Raw genomic sequence first — 16,599 nt, forward strand, 5'->3', positions numbered from 1 at the left:
TAAGGGCCCGGCCCCCTCCCCGCGCAGGGCCCAGGCGTGAAGCGGGAGCTGCGGCCGCCGCCTGCCCCCGGGCAGGGGAAGGGTAGCCCCTCCTGGGATTGCCCCCGGGCAGGCGCGTGGGGCAGCGGCCCCCGCTGCTGGTCGGGTGGGGCAGCACCCCCCTCCTGCAGCAAGAGGCGGGGAAAAAAAAACCCCAAAACCCACCCCAAAACGCTCAGGTCAAGGAGGAGCCCCACCTCACCCCCCACGCGTCCCCTCCCGGCTCCCGAGCCGCGCACCGCCAGCGGCTCCGGGAAGTTGTGCAACTCCCCGCATCTCCCGGGGGAGCGGCCCGCGTCAGCCGAGGCGCCGCTCCCTCCGGCTGATCTCACTTCGGAAACCGTTACGGCAGGGCGAGCGGGGAAAGCGCCCGTGCGTGGCGTCAGGAAGCGGCGCTGCCGCAGGAGGCACGGCCCCAGGTGACAGGGAGGGGACACGGCGGGCTCTGGCCAGGCAAAGGTCACCCCGGCGCTCCCACCGGGGAGACCGAGAGCCCCCAGGGTGCCAAGCTCAAGCTGCCGGCGCCACCAGGGCTGGGTCACAGCCCTGTGCCCCACCCTCCCGCGGCCACACACCCTGGCAAGGGTGACAGAGAACTTGCTCAGCTACGTGGCATTTCACCAGCAGTCCCACCAAAAAAGCCTGCCAGACAACCGCTTCGTACTGAAGCATCATTTATTAATCATCTGTATCAAGCACACATCTGCTCAGCAACGGTGCGTGACGGGATACAACAGTTGACATCTAACCCGAAGGGAGGCACGTGGTTACGGGATCCGGCGCGGCGGGAGGAAGCGTATGGAACGCTCGGGAAAGACAACCCGGGTGCAGCGCAGTGCGTAGGCTATGTTGTTAGGAGGCTGGAGGCCAGCGAGAATGAAGTGAGGAATACAATTAAGATCAGAGCTGATTTGTGCTTCGGCCAGTGATTTAAAACCCAGTTAACCTCCTTGCATATAATAAATAGGTGGAAGTGCAAAGAACTTTCTCTCTCCCTCGTTGCTCGCTCGCAGACACTGGTGGCAGAGGAATGACAGCTGTTCTGCGATTGGCAGTGACGCTTCATGTGAGATCAGCTACGAAACCCAAACACCACCAAGGAATAGCGGAGCACCGATGTGTTTCCCATTCACACACGCACTCCAAGGGGACACAGCCCCTTGGCCTGCCTTCTCCCGGGGAGGAGGGCTGGGTGCCTGCCCTGGCATCCCGTCGGAGCAGCACTGGCCTTTCCCTGGCTGTCTCCAGAGGCTTCATCTTTCATTCCCTTCCCCGCCAAAGCAGATCCCTCCCTCCAAGGCAGCCTGCAGGTCTTCACATCCAGCTGTTGCCTAGCTAGGACTACGTAGGTTGGCGCTACAGAGTGCTGTTGGGAAGGAGCTGTGTCAGCAGCACAGACCAAGAAACCCAGCAAGCATCGGAGTGGAGAGCCTCAACACTTCTGCAACTCAAGCAGGCAATAATCTGGAGATGAGGAAAGCCAGGCCCATCCAGGCACACACCACGACAGATGCCTCGGATTGAATCACCATGCACACTTCAGATACAATCCACAGTTAAGAAACTCACAGGTTTTAGCAGGGCCGAACTTATGCCAAGCCACCAAGAGACCACCAAGACACCAGAGTGAGCTTCAGCTTGATAGAAAAAGGGTTTGAAGGCAGCGGGTGAGGGATAATGATAAAATGCTTCTGCTCTCAGGAGCTGCTAAACCTCCCTGTAACCCCACAGCCTGCAGAGGGAAGCCAGGGGCTAGATCCAGTGACAGGACAGACACCAGCATCTTCAACTCTTGCCAGGAAGAAAATAAAAAAAAAAAAAAGCAGCAGCTTTGGGGTTTCTGCCCAGCTCAGTGCTCAAGCCTGGTCAATGAGCATCTGGAGAGAAAATCTGGTAGCAGGAGTTCGCATCTTGAAGATTTATTTAGCTTCTATTTAAAGCAGCTGAACAAAACCACAGCCAAACTCTGGTGGAACAGCTCTGCCATGCTGCAGGAACAGGTTGTAGCTCCTCTCTAAAGATTAATCCTGGCATGGCTCTATCTTTAGTTGCAAATCCAAAGCATAATTCTGACTGAAAAAGAGAGATGCTTGAAAGATGTCAGAGCAGCTCACAGTCCTAGACAAACACATGTGAGAACTAAAATCCATTTAAGTTCTGCACCTGCACCCTGGCACCTCCCGGTACCGCTGTAGGTGACAGACCTCACACCCCACACCCCAGGGAGCTCCCTGTGTTCCCACGCAGGCTGGCACTCAGCAGGGCAGGAGCTCTCGGGTCTGCTTCTGCTACCTGACAGGCACACATGCAGCCAGCTCAATGCTGCTGACATGATGGCATTCAACATGTGGATTTCTGGGCCAAAGTGCTTTCACCCTTGGCTCAGCCTGCCAGGGACAGCAACAACTCAGAGCCGAGGAGGTCAGTCCATAGCCACCAATACTTAGAATACTTTAAACACTGCTGTTCACATAGGAAAAACCCTCACCCAGTTAATCATCCAATTCCTCCCAGACACTAAAGGTGCTTCACTGTAAAGACAAATTAAAAGCAATGGATCACACACCCCATCTATGCAAAGCTGCTTTACAGAGACGTACACCAAAGTAGCATCATTCCCAGAAAGAGTCTGATCAGCAAATCACACCTTAAAACTCATTGTGGGATTTTTTTTTTTTTCCTGGAAAACCTACCACCTCAAAGGCAACAGAAAAATTCAAAGAGATTGGTCCTTTCTGGGGGAGTTTGGGAAGGGCCACAGAAGACAGGACGCTACGCCAGCACAGAGAGGAACTCCAGACTCATGAAACGCTACAGACATTGGATCTCCTGGTAACACCTCACACACGGGTACAGGGCAAAAATCGACAGGAACTTAAGTGCAGGATTCCAGCAAGTCGCAAAAAGTAAACTGCAAGGTAATTTGGGTATTATTCCAGGGAAGGTCAGAGATGGTTCAGCCAGCTGCCCGCAAGTACTCCAGCTGCAGAAAAGAAGTCACAAGGGCTCTCCTCACTAAAACTCGTACCAGGGCCACAAGCCAGAATACGCTGGTCCCCCTCTAAGTAGGGCTGTTTCACACTGCGCTCGCCAGGAGCAGAGTGCCCACCCCTACAGAGAGAGGCTCTGCTGGGTGTATGGGTTTGCACACCCCTGGGAAACAGCCACCGCCTACGCCATGCCTGCAGCTGCACGAGCGAGCTTCTGCCTGTGCACTGAAGCCACGGGAGCAGAGAGCATGCTCTGGGGCGAGCAGTGATGCTGCTCACCCAGGTTTTTTTCCCCAAAAGCAAGTGGCTGTTGTCCGTGGCACTGGGAAAGACCTTCTCCTGGCCAGTCAAGTCTGGTAACTGACCGAGTCCTTTCCATACAGGATCTCAGATTGCCTCAGGCCCTTTGTGTAACCTATGAAGGACCAAAAGTGTCAGTGCTTCTAATCTAATGGGTTAATGCAAAACCAAAATGCACAACACGGAGAAGCCAAGCATAGGACCTACAACAGACAAATATTTTTCTTTTCTTATAAGACTCGCATGACAGGAGTCCTGCTGAGACACAAAGAATACTGCGTGCTGTAGCACTCCTTTCCAAAAATACCACCTAAAGACGCTTATGTATTACAGATGATTTGGCATCAGAGCTAGGGAGCATCGGTGCCAGCACAGGGTATATGCTAGAAGGATGACTCCACACGACAAGGTTTTCACATCACCTCAGGCTACAAAGTGCTTACAGATTGTGTTGGGACTGAGGCTGGCACTGCTCTGACATGTATCACCTCAGTCCCTGCCCACCCCAGGCATACAAGCAAGTTCAGCTCACCGCAGGCAGCATCACCCACACCTCGCTGCCCAAGCCCAGCATGCCATCTGTGCCAGGGCAGACGGATGGCTCTTCTCAGGTCATGAGGTGGCGACCGGGTAATGCCGTAAGCTCAGCAGATCTGATTTCACTGCCTCCCTCTGCTCTATGTGATGTGAAGACTCAAAAGTCCTCCTGGTCTGGTTTAGAGAGGATGGTGCTTCTGCATTATAGATATCAACGAAAAGCCTTCCTCCTCCCCGACACTGGAGAAGAGCACATGTGTTATAGGAAAGCTTAACAAAGAAATCCTCTCCTTAGAGCAAAGTCAGGTGCTAAGGCCAAGACTTTAAATGGTCTCAATTCAAATCACTTGAAAGCGCTTGCCAAGATCTGCTCGGCCTCCCAGGCTCCCACAGTCACCACTCCTGCCGCCCCAGCGCCCGCCGGGGCAAAGCCACACACCCAATGTAAACGAGCAAGCACAACACACACACAAGCACACGCTGAAAGCCATCCCAGCCTCCTCTGCACATCACAAAGCAGCAGTAAAGGTTTCAAAGCCCAGTTAAGTCCTTTGCATCTCTCCTTCACAGATGACTCAAAAGCAGGGCTAGGAAGCTCTTTTGTACATTCAACTGTAAAACACGTGAGGAAGAGGAGCAAGACAACTCTCCTGATTGTTGCTACTGCCTACAGCAAGTTTTGGTACAGATATCCTCTCTTATAGGCACTCAGTGGGTAAAACGTAGCCACAACAAACTTGCCATCAAAAATCTTTCCAGTCAGCATTTTTTGGGCAGCTTTGGAATCACCAGCATTTGCATATTCAACAAAGACCTGAAAGAGAGGGAGGAGAAATAAGACTTCCAGTGCAGCTTGCCACCCGCCCCCTCCCACCCCTGCAACCGGAAAAACTGTTCCCGAACAAATTTTTTCCCTCTGTCCTCGGTTGAGCCCAGAGCAGCAGAGCTAAAAAGGAAGGAGATGCATCCTCTGAACTGGAATTTCATCTCTTGCTCCTCATTTCTAAGGGCAGTATATGCAGTGAGGTGGGAGATGCTCTATATCTTCAACGCCTCATCTCCCACCCACTGACTTCTCCCCTTCCCTTCTTGTACCCCAGCTCCTCTGCTAAAGCTGTTTGGGAACCTCCCAGGTTAGGCAGCCTTACATACCCAGGAAGGAACCTGTGCTGTCCTTCAAGATAATCAACTATTTTTAGCACTGTCATCAGCCAGGAGATTGCCAGGAGCTGAGCAGCAGTCCTGCAGCACATGGAGTGTACGTAGGAATACGCAGCCCCTTCCCCCATTCACTTACTTGGCCTTTACCAGGATTCTCCTTTGGAATAAGCAAGGAAACCACCGGTCCGTATTTCTGACACTCCTCCCTTATGTCTTCCAGGATATCTGAGAAAGGAAAGAGTTGGTTGTCTTTCACTCTGAAAACTAGGATGAGCCAAGAAACAAACGAAGGCCAGATGAACACATCAAGAACACTCAATCAGCACAAAGCCTCAGTTTAAAATAAACAATCGAGAGGTGCCACGGCAGAAGCTGACACAGCTTAATGGCCGCATAACGAGATGAAGTGTCTGAACTGAGGCTCAGGAACACATGGACAGTGCTTTTCCTTGCACACAAAGCCTGGCCTTCCAGTACTAAAACATTTGGCATTTCCCAGTGCCCTTTTTTTTTGTTAATGGCACTTCGAGGAGGGGAACTAAAGTAGCTGCCACAAGCCCTTCTTTGTGTGAGCAGAACCGAGCCTTTTAAACTCATATCCCCAGAGCTCTCTAGCTTTTCCCACTCACATGGATTTGAGAGCAAGCAGAAATGCAAATTCCACCAACATGCCTTGCCACCTACCACATATAGTTTTTGCTACAGTTTAAGAACTCCAATGAGATATTTCAGTTCTCTGCTAAGATCTTGGATAAGTTCATTAACAAACTTTTAAGGATGTCTGCTACTGGGCTCCAGAGTCCTGCGCATGTCCAGCTCAGAGCCACAAACACATTATGAGGTCTGCGGGCATTTAACCAAAGAAGAAAACTAAAATAAATATTTTTTTAAAAAAATAAAATCTGTGATCCTTCAAGAACTCACTGCAAGCTCTGCTTTCTGTCTCAATCTCTTAGTCTATTCTCTGTTGGTGCAGCTGACCCACTTGGTACCAAATCTCAGCTGAGCAGCTCTTTGTTTGCTGTTCTTGTCCCTATTAATTGCTCTTCTGCTTGCTCTTGCATCCCCAAAGCCAAACAAAAGAGAGTCTGTAAGACAACATTGCTGTGTGGGAATTGCATGGCTTGCACTAACCTTCATATTCTTCTTCGCACTGCAGAGAAGCATCACTTAGAACATTTAGCAGCCTCAGCACAGGCGTGGGGAGCATCACCAAATCTTCGATATGGGGAGCTGTTTGACACACACAGAATTAGAGAAAAGAAATCGAAGTCCAAAGGCGCAAGAAAACAGGAAGTTGACTCAATATGCACTATCATACACAAGGACTTACTGCTCTTTGCAGTACAGTTTTGCTTCTCTCCACTACTACCTGCGTTTACAGCCTGTATTCTCCCCATTTCCAATTTATCTTCACCTCTGCACTGAGACTCTTCCAAAGGGTTCAGTGCACTCTACAATTATATTGAGGCCATCACCTGAAATAGCTTTTAAAATTACAAAGCTACCAGAAATTAAGCCTAGAATTATATCTACTTAGCTCAGATTCAGAAATTGACGTGACCTCAAGAGCTATGCTAGTTGAGCAAACTGCCCCATATATAAGGAGATGCAAGAAGATGAAAGAACTACTCTGCAACCTGCCTCTCCTGTTACTGCTACCAGACAAGCTGAAAACAGGCCAGCCAGCTTCTGTAACTCCAATTCTTAACCTATGCTAAGGTGCAAGCCTCAGCTCTCTCTAAGATATCTTTCAGTTCTTCCTTAAACACAATCTAAACCCTTCCCCCTTCAAAATCCAACTGCGACACACTGTTTTGAAGACCACCATACAGTCGTGCAACAGAAATGGGGAAAACTATTTAGTTACTTAAACAGTGCAGTGCTATAGAATAAGGCATGGCCACAAGAGGGTGGCCACGAGGTCGGTAAGCAGCAATCCTGTGAACAACTTTACAGGAGCAGAAATAAAGCCTGCTGCCATGGGGCTCTTGGCTCTAGAAAACAGGCAGCTCCAGGATGGCCTGGAGCAGTGTAGCATGGATTCTACCGTAGAAGGAGGAAACAGTCAAGGTGGACAGACTAACGCCGAACTACGAGAGTCATGTCTGAGAAACACCCAGGCCTCTAGAAACTCAGAGCACCACGGACAGTGTCACTTCTCCAAGGACAAAAGCCTGATTTCATGTTCCTGAAAGGGACTGGCAGGCCAGTCATGAATTTAAGATCTGGGAGCCCAACTTGCAGTACTTGGAGAGTGTTAATGGTTTTATTTGTATTGGCAGCTACAGTAGCCAAATGCAACAGCAGTACCTCACAGTTCTCCCACTTGACAGTGAGAGAGGGCAGAGAAAAGGGAAGAAATGGCTCCAGTTCTCCAGCCTGAGCCTTCTGACTATGTGTGCAAAGAGAGTGGGCTATTATTTCCTTCAAAATACTTTTCCAAGCTAAGCACACAATCCATGAGGGAGCTGACATCTCCGCCAGGCACAGACAGAAGATGTAGATTTCACAGTGCAAGAGTGGATGATAGACAAGCACAGACACTATTCCTGCCTGACATGGGAGAGTCCTCATGAAAAGCTCGGAGCATGAAAGGCCTTATCAGTCTAGACGATGCCCAGACAGTGCTCAGGGACAGCCCTTCAAAGAAAGGTGCTGCACTCAGATAACCAGGCATGTTCTAGCTCCAAGCAAACCTCTGGGACCATTCTTCCACAGGACTGTTGGCAACCAAGAGACAACATCAGATGAACCAGGGACTGAAAGAACATTTAAGTGTTGCTTCAGTCTTACATGCTGCCCCTTTTAATCAAGTAAGTCTGTCCTTCATTTCACATGTCTTTTTTCAGAGAGGGAGACAAACCAACCCCTAGGACTCAGAGCCATCTGGTCTTCCTGCGAGTGACAAATGCATTTCTTGCAATACCCTCTGCTCTAGGAGGTACTTTCTGCCCAGCCCCTCTGCTCCCCTTCAAAGTGCCAGGTGATACCAACCACACTGACAACACAGAGCCTGCAAGCAGCTCGGGAAAGAAGCTGACCAACTGGAAAGTCAAGACTTGGCTGTAAGTGACAAGGAAAGCCATTCTCAGCTGTCTTTGCTGTAAACAGAAAAACCGTGTCCAAGTGAAAGGCAATGACAGATCATTTTCTGACTTCCTAGGAAAGCAACAGTAAATGCTTCTTTGTGCAGACAAGCGTACGTACAAGTTTGGCAAAGAAAAGAACCAGCAAAGAGAACTAAGAGAAATTGAAGCTGTTATATAAACTTGTAGCACTAACCACAGAAGCACCTTCCTAGGTACAGTTAGAGGTCTGTATGTTTAAAACTAGACCAGAAAGCACTGCCAATATACTATTCCCTCTGCTCTAGAGCAATACTGGCTTCAAGGTTCAGCCATGGAAGGTGGCTTTGATTACAACAGCCCCAGTTTCGGAGATGCAAAAGAAGTCTGAAAACAGGAACGAGTTTGTTACCTTTGCCTAATATACAGAAATGCCAGTATCTTGACATGACCTCAAGAGGCAATACTTAAAAACATTCACTGCAAGGTACACCAAGCAGCTTAAGAAAAGCAGGGCTAAGATTCAAGGGAAAATGCTAGCCAAGACAGAAGCTGGATGCCTTAAGCATTAATTTATGCTGCAGAAAAACTGGATGCAGAGCTCTCCACTGGTGTTCTTGAAAGCAGACAAGCTCTGGAGAATGCTGCTGTGTTGGTTTTGGATCAGAAAACAGGGAGGGATATGAGCCTAAACAGGCCACTCTCAGCCCATCTTTTGCTGACAGTCTGCAACCAACATGGGTGGGCATCCTGGGGAAGCACCACCGTTTTATTAAATTGAAGAGAAAGTGCCAGATGAAAGCAACAGGGACATCTGTCCATGACCTGCCACACAGGCACCAGAAGAGGCAGGCCAGGCACTGCAAAAACAGGCTCGCACCATGAGAGCACACTGGGACTATTCGACCTGTGCAGAGGAGGCAGCAGCAGATGCTACCACCAGCTGCTACCACCAGCCACTGCCCTGGTTGCTCACAGTCCTGGCTTCTGAACTGGGAAATGCTTGGCATAAGAAAAACCATCCACTCACCGTAAATAGCGCTGCACTCTTCAAAAGCACCTTAACCATCACAATATTAGGTAAATACCTTGGTTACTTCTGTCCCCTCAAATGAATGCTGCTGCCAATACATCCTTGGTCAGTTCGATCTGGGCAGAATTTAATGGGAGTCCAACCAGGGAAAAGCGACAGCCCGCAGGGCTAGAGGGGCAGGGCAGCACCGACCTGCCTGCTGTGGTACCACAGAGGGCTGGCGAGCGCTGCAAAGAGCAAAGGAGCAGCAACGGGGCCAGAACCAGAAAGAGCACAGTTTAACCACACCCTGTGCTGCTTCCAGTACATGCTGAGAAAGCCATGAGCACAGCTTACCAAAGGGAATGCTGAAGAACGGGCTGCATAAAGCCTTCTCAGCGGAGGCTCGCTTTCCTTGGTCACAATGAAGCATGCTGGAAGAGAAGACACCCTTATGCTCTTGCATGTGACATTCCTGCATTGACCAATTCAACTCAGGCTGGAAGCCAGTGCAGAGGAATACCCTATTCTTGGGGTGCTTACAGTACAGAGAAGAGCAAGAAGCACATCTTCCAATTTACAGCTGAAGCACACCAGAAGGATCCCCTGAAACCATTTTAGGAACATGGTATAGTAGGCTTTCCTTCTTGATGTCTCTCAGCACCAAATGATGGAAGTTGCTCACAAGTTCACAAGGAACATGGCACATTCTATCTCCACCTCCCCAGGCCATTCAGCCCACATCTCAGGCACACAGGTCATCTCATGAAAGTGATCACACTTCAAGGAGCTCCCACATCTTTCCACAAATGGCATTCAAAGCAGCTAATAGCCCAGGGCTTGCCCAAGAACATCCCCTACTTGGCTTTACCAGTGGGTCCCAAAGCTATTTCTTTCAAGTTGGTCCTCATTCACTCTGTAGCCTCAGAGCAGAGTCACAGGACAACGAAAACAATCACCTCGGCAGACCTCTCAGTAGAGTGCTGCACAAATGCATTTGAATCTTGACAGCAGTGGAGACGCAGCATTGTCTTGTCCCCTCCCTCATTTACAGAACAGAATCACAGAATCATTCAGGTTGGAAAAGACCCTTGGGATCATCGAGTCCAACCATCAACCCTACTCTACAAAGTTCTCCCAGTGTTTCTGTCAGTGTTTCTGACAACACTCCCCTAAAGCAGCAAAGTCTCCAGTTTTCTCCAAATATAACCTCATCGGCAGGAAGTGCAAAGCACTGAAACAGCAAATGATTAACATCATAACTGATATTCTTTATGTGCTTACTCCAAACTGTGCCAAAAATCAGAGGAGCTTGAAGTGTCTCTGCTAATGCTTGCACTTGCTACTAGGCACAGTGGCAGTGCATTTAAAAAAAACCCGAACAACTGTTAGGTGACGGCTCTAAGTTACCAAGAGCAAGGCATGAGACTTTACAGAGCACATCTTTAAGGAACAGTTAGTAAATATGGTAAGATACCTTTTGATAAGGTCTCTGAGGTGATACGCTGGAATGGCTGAATTAACCACCCCTTCACTGGCAAATATGCGATCAATGATGGCAGAACTGTTTGTCTGGAAAGAAAAACAAACAGTGCTTAGGGAAAAAAGATGACCAGTGCAAAGCTTGCAATATCCCACCATTTTCTGGACAGGATGCAGAGGGCTCTGGTACTGTAGTGTCTTGTGAGAGATCTCCATGCTCAAGCCTCACACGTTAAACCAGCAGGCCCACATCAGATGAAATTTTTCCCATTTGCGAAAGCTGGAAATTTCCATGCACAGGCAAATTTGCTGTTACAACATGTTGTGGATGTTATGATGCTGAAAGGATACTCTTACTGGGAAGGGGATCACATAACAAAATTATTTCATACAGAACAGAGGACAGAGTCAGGCTCCAGGCTCACAACACAGAGTCTTCCTCTTGTTTTCTCAAGATACAGACTTACGAGAAGATCCCCAAATTAGAGCTAACGTTAGACTAAAATCAGCAAATAATTCCTCTGTCATTGTGCTGCTGAACTAGCTGGCAGCCATCAGCCATTTCTTTCTTCCTTCTGTGCCACACTACAGCCAGTGCAACTCACCTCCCAAACCTTGGCAAGACACAGACTCCTGGAACCCTCAGCTTTCAGTAACCTGAACACAGGCAGCATTCAGACATGCCAGTCCCACAGGGCAGGCGGGTCTTTAAGGCTCTGGAACTTTAATTCTCAAGGCAATAGGATTAGAGAAGCATCCTGGAAACACTCTCTAGTTGCCAGGTGCCACCTCATAAATCTGGGTTACAAACAAGAAGCAGGAGGACTCGTTTGGTGCAAGCAAGAATGCCTGCAGCAGCTCCCACTCACCTTCCATTCCTGAGATTGGACTGTATGTTTCAGTTTCATTCCTGAGAACATTTCCAGTAAAACGATTCCCAGACTCCACAGATCCACAGCAGAGGTACACTCCGTCTCACTCTGGAGCCCTGCCTGTGCCAGGCAGTTCTGCAGTTCTGCCTCTGGAGCCCGATACCCGTCTGTTTGAATATATTTCACATCCTACGGAAGATCAAACACACAGAAAAAGTTAATTTTCCATATTCAGGTTCTCCACTCTATCCTTAAATCAGTTCACAGATGTCCTTCCAAATGGGTCACCAAAATACTATTGCTAAACTGACAGAAAGCATCGTACAGCCAGTCACGTTAGGCAGGCAGTTCAACTTGCTATACTGCTGTGTTGATGAGGGAAAAAACAAGACTGTCTGAAAGAGAAAACATCTCCCAGCAAAACAGCAAGCATCACACCAACATCTGAACTCTCTGAAAGACAGTGCTGCTGGGAGAAAGAGGCTGGATGCCACTGCGGACTGGCCGATTAACCTGTCATAAGCACAGAAGACGCTGGAAGTTTCAGGATAAGGGTCAAACACCCACAATATACTCCCGTGTCAGCTGCATGAGAGCACAAACAGCCTCACTGAACAGTGAGGATCAGTAACAGCTGCCATTATTCACATACTGATGTTCTCTGAAACAAAACATTAAAAGAACGAAGTAGGTGCCTAATGCTCAGACAAGGAAATTACCAAAGGCACTTCCCACACATCTCCTCCTTCTCCCTGTCGCAGCAGGAAGTGCTGCAGCAATCAATACCTGCCCAGCTGCCGTGGCTGGCAGAGCAAAATAAAATGCCCACATGCTGCCTGCTTAAAAGAAAACATGAAATTATAGACTCACACAAGTGCTGGCTGGAGGGGCTGCTCTGAAGGTCTCCAGTCCAGCCTCCTGCTCCCAGCCAATACCCGATCGGTCAGCTGTGGCTTTGTCTAGCCAAGCGTTTTAAGTGTCCAAAGGCAAACTTCATGCTGTGTTTTTTTAACACCAGAAGGCTTGTTTTAGACACACTGATGAGACTCAAGGAATGACAGAAGAATATGCAAGCCTACTTCCTGGATAAGGCGCAGGACTAGGAATTCTTACCAGGGGAGTATATTTAAACCAAAATTATCTGGTTCTCTGACTGAAGACCAAGTTTACAGAAGACATTTTCAGGTGACAGAGCTCAAAAGTGTTTTATGAATTAAAAAAAAATTGATACACAAATTGCTCATCAGCGTCCGTCCTCCTATCAGCAAAGAACAGAACCTCTAGGATGGCAAAAGCACCAAACAACATTTAGAGATAGAGAAAACACCATGGTCAATGCCACCAGCAAAAATTGTGAGATGGAATTTCACTCCTACCATCTAAAGCATTCTGAGAGATTTAAGTGGCTGAGACCTTGCTTGATGTACAGCCATTCTCTGTTAAACAGTAATGGCAGGAAAAGTTATGCAAGGATAAGCTCAGCAGAGCTGTCACAAATAAAAGTAGTACAGTCTTGACTCAGATAAGGAAATTGTGCACGTATGCTGCTGCCCAAGGCAAGGGTGGTGAGGGGAAGCTGATACCCTGTGCACATTCAAAGCAGGGTCAGAAGGTTCACCCATATAGCCAGCATATTTCTGAGAACGGGCAAAGGAAACTCAGCCCAAAGAAAGCTGACTGGAAGGAACCATAGAAGCAGATAAAACACCCAATCATCTATTAAGAGGCAACTCAAAGAGCAAGCAGCAAAACACAGACCTGAATTAAAAAAAATAAATATCTGCATTAGACACAGGACACCAGGAGAATGTTTTTTGCTGATAGACAGTAACAGATTACCAGCACAAACCAGTGTTCAGCCAAGAACGTGGGAGAACTGAAGAAAACGTGAAGGAGTTAAGAAGTACAAACATTAAAAACCAGCTTCTGTACCGAAGAATTCAGAGACAGGTCACCCACACAATCCGCTGATATTCACAGATCAGTGGGCTGTACCATCAATACGAGGTAAACCAGTAAAAAAGTATATGAATTTAAAACCTCTAAAAGAGTAGAGTGCAGGGAGTAGTGACAAGCCAGGATAATGTCTGCACAGAAAAATCATAGCTCATTTACTAGACTCACTGCCCACTGATTAAAGGCAAATTTGCTAAGAGGCTACCTGATGAAAAAGCTTTACTGATACTCCTCACAGGCCATTACTGAGAGGGAGGGGTGAAAGGAAGTTCTATCAAGCCAACAGCAGAACCTCCTGAGGCTTTCTGCTTTCATCAGAGGCCATGGGAGAGAATATAAAGGACAAGGACAAACTTGCAAAACCCAGTATCACCAAACCAAAAAAGTGACAGCATGAAGAGGGAATGAAAGCCCAAATGGGAAAAGCAGAGTAGAACAGGCAGAGATCTGTCCATGTCAGTAAAGAACGGACACTGCCTACCCACAACCAGAGTGTGGGCTTTCGTCAACACAATGACACGGGAAAGAAACATCCAGACTTTCTGAAAAAGGGAAGCTGCTGAAGATAAGATGAAAGTAAAGACAAACACAAGGACACTGCCAGAGATAATGGGGAGGCTGATGGTGAAGCCTGGATCACTACTACTTATGATAAGGGATGATAAAAGGAAATTCTACAGATCTGGGTGCTCCCACTCGTCTGACCACATAAAAACTAGCAAACTTTCCAGGAAGCTAAGACACTACATTTTTTCAGTGCATCATTAACTTTGGAATTTGTGGTCATGTGTAGCATAAAAGCTAAGACATCAACAGAAACCAGAGACATGCAAGGAGAATGGGAACACGAGCTTCTGTTTCTGGGGCAAGTCAACATTTTAGCCTTTTCCAGGAAACCCTCAGCACCAGCTCGGCTACTACTCTGATCAGGTCACATCGACTCCTACACTCATGAGCTGAAAGCATCACAGACCCACACAAGTCAACACAAAGCCAACTGCTTCAAGAGCAGCACGTTCCAAACCTGATTCCCCTCTTTGAAGCTAAGTCCAAAGTCAATGAGCTTAAAGCACTCCTCCTCTGCGCTCCACAGGATGTTGCGTGGCTTGAGGTCTGCGTGCACGTAGCCTTTGTGGTGCAGGAAAGCCAGGGCTTCGAGAACGTCTCGGGCGCAGTGCTGGATCATCCACATGGAGCAGCCCTGGTTGCTGGAGTGCAGCAGCAGCTCGGACACGCTGATGTCCAGCAGCTCCAGCAGCAGACAGCGAGACGGGCCATTCGCAGAGTAGTGGTTGGTGAACACGCCGTACAGCGTCACTGCGGTGAGACACAGCGACAGGCATTGGTAACCAGCAATCACACGGTCATCGCGCTCCACCGCTCTCCACTACTGCCCAGAAGACCACAAAAGTTGCAGGAGGCAGCTCGTCTGTTTTACAAAGCGTGATGTTCAGAGAGCTGGAGAATCAGACTTCAGAGTGAAGCAGCAAGGGAAAACCAGCCATGTCACCCCTCTGGGCTTCTGAGGACAGGCCCCGCCAGGCTCTGCTAAAACCATGGGGCCAGGCACTCCTGCTCAGAGGGACAATCTCTGGGGCATGGATAAGCAGGTCCCAGTAGGTAAGATGGAGGTAGTACCACTCTCTTTTGGACATCCATCAATCTGTTCCTGTGACCAACCTAGCACAGTGGGAAACTGAGCTCTGTCTGGGTGCCCAGGTATATTACAGCATTAAAAAGCGTTTCAAACAGACAAAAAAAAAATCGGTGGGAGAACCTGGGGGCTTCCAGCAGCCCCCTCTGACGCACAGACCTGCTCCCTTCCCAAGCCCGTTCGAAGCCACGAAGGCAGCGCAGAGGCTCCTGCCAGCGCCAGGCAGCGGGTGGGCAGACACCGCCCCACCGCTGCCCCATAGGCAGCGCCGCTCCTGCCGGGCCGCTCGGGCAGCCCTGCCCGAAGGAGGACTTAGGGGTGCCCTGCCTGGGGGGACCTGCTCTGCCCACCCAAAGGGTGACACCCAATCCCGCCTGCTCCTGCCCACCCCAGGGGTGACCTGCAGGCCCCCAGCCCGGGGAAGGGGTGGGGTACCCAGGCGCCTGCCCAAGGGGGTACCAGGAAGCACCCACCGCAGGGATGCAGCTTTGGGGTGTCCGTCCCAGGCAGGGGGCCCACACACCTGCCCACCCAGGGGTGCCAATCCGAGGGGCACGCTGGTCAGGGGGTCTCCAGCCCTGCCTGCGGGTGGCAGTTTGGGGCCGAGGGAACCCCTATTCCCAAAGGGGCTGGGGGGGGCTGGTTTGGAGACCCCAGCTAGCCCTGGGGAAGACGGTTTTGCGGGGCGGGGGGGTGGGGGGGGGGGGGTGTGTGTGTGTCCCGGGGATAGGGGGTGCCCGCGGGGGCCCCCCGAGAAGGAGAGGTTCGGGGAGCGGCTATGTGGGGTGCCCGGGCCGGAGGACGGGGCGGGGCGGGGGGTGCCGGGGTGCCGTTACCGATGTTGCGGTGCCCGCGGAGGTGCTCGAGCGCGGCGCGCTCCTTGCGGAAGCCGTACTCGGCGCAGTCGGCGGCGGGCGGGCGGGCGCCGGGGCGGCGCGCGGGGCCGGGCCGCGGCGGGGGCGGCACGAACTCCTTGACGGCGCCGGGGGGGGCCCGCGGGTCCCCGCAGCAGCGCACCCGGTAGACGGAGGCCGAGGAGCCGCTGCCCAGCGGCGCCTGCACCTCCCACAGGCGGCCCAGCGCCTCCAGCAGCGGCGCCGCGCCCCACACGCACCCCGACATGGCGCCGTCCCGCCTCACATCACCCCCCCGCCGCTGCCGCTGCCGCTGCCCCGCCGCTGCCCCGCGATCCGCACCGGCCCCGGCGCCGGCCACCGCCGCGCTCCGGCCGCCATGACACCGGAAACGGGGCGGGGCGGCGGCGGCACCGCCCGGAGGCTCCTCCCCTCCGGCGGGGCGGGGCTGGCGCGGGGCGCCCGGCCCTTCAGCGTCCCCGGGCCCGTCCCCTCGCCTCAGCCCGGGCACCAACCGGGGGGCTGTCCCCCCAGCGCCAAGCACTGCAGGGCAGCCGTGTCACCTCCTCAGCCTGGACACCAGCAAATTAACTCCCGCCGGCTGCCCGTGGCTGTGCCGCTGGGCCTGGCTGCCGGGATGGGGGTGCCCTTTGCAGGCGTCAGGCCCGTGGCAG

At 50.9% G+C, this 16,599-nt stretch overlaps 1 protein-coding gene across 1 annotated transcript; it reads right to left on the reverse strand.

The window, feature by feature from the left end:
• Window positions 1–696: 696 nt before the first annotated feature.
• UHMK1 (U2AF homology motif kinase 1) lies at window positions 697–16,280 on the reverse strand. Its single transcript, XM_074832805.1, has 8 exons — window positions 15,908–16,280; window positions 14,442–14,734; window positions 11,459–11,650; window positions 10,585–10,679; window positions 9,465–9,541; window positions 6,162–6,260; window positions 5,164–5,252; window positions 697–4,680 (listed from the first exon to the last, which is right to left on the reverse strand). Exons 1-8 carry the CDS (start codon window positions 16,191–16,193, stop codon window positions 4,534–4,536), a joined length of 1,278 nt encoding a protein of 425 aa, XP_074688906.1. The 5' UTR covers window positions 16,194–16,280; the 3' UTR covers window positions 697–4,533.
• Window positions 16,281–16,599: the final 319 nt, after the last annotated feature.

This window comes from Strix aluco, chromosome 8 (genome assembly GCF_031877795.1).
Source record: "Strix aluco isolate bStrAlu1 chromosome 8, bStrAlu1.hap1, whole genome shotgun sequence".
Lineage (NCBI taxonomy): Eukaryota > Metazoa > Chordata > Aves > Strigiformes > Strigidae > Strix > Strix aluco.

What these genes read in the sequence shown, in the direction of transcription:
- UHMK1 (XM_074832805.1), bottom strand. Translation starts at nt 16,193, where the DNA reads ATGTCGGGGTGCGTGTGGGGCGCGGCGCCGCTGCTGGAGGCGCTGGGC. An exon ending in CTCAGAGACCTTATCAAAAG is followed by an intron (nt 9,542 to 10,584) that starts GTATCTTACCAT and finishes CTTCTCTTCCAG; the next exon opens with CATGCTTCATTGTGACCAAG. An exon ending in AGAATCCTGGTAAAGGCCAA is followed by an intron (nt 4,681 to 5,163) that starts GTAAGTGAATGG and finishes CCTCTCTTTCAG; the next exon opens with GTCTTTGTTGAATATGCAAA.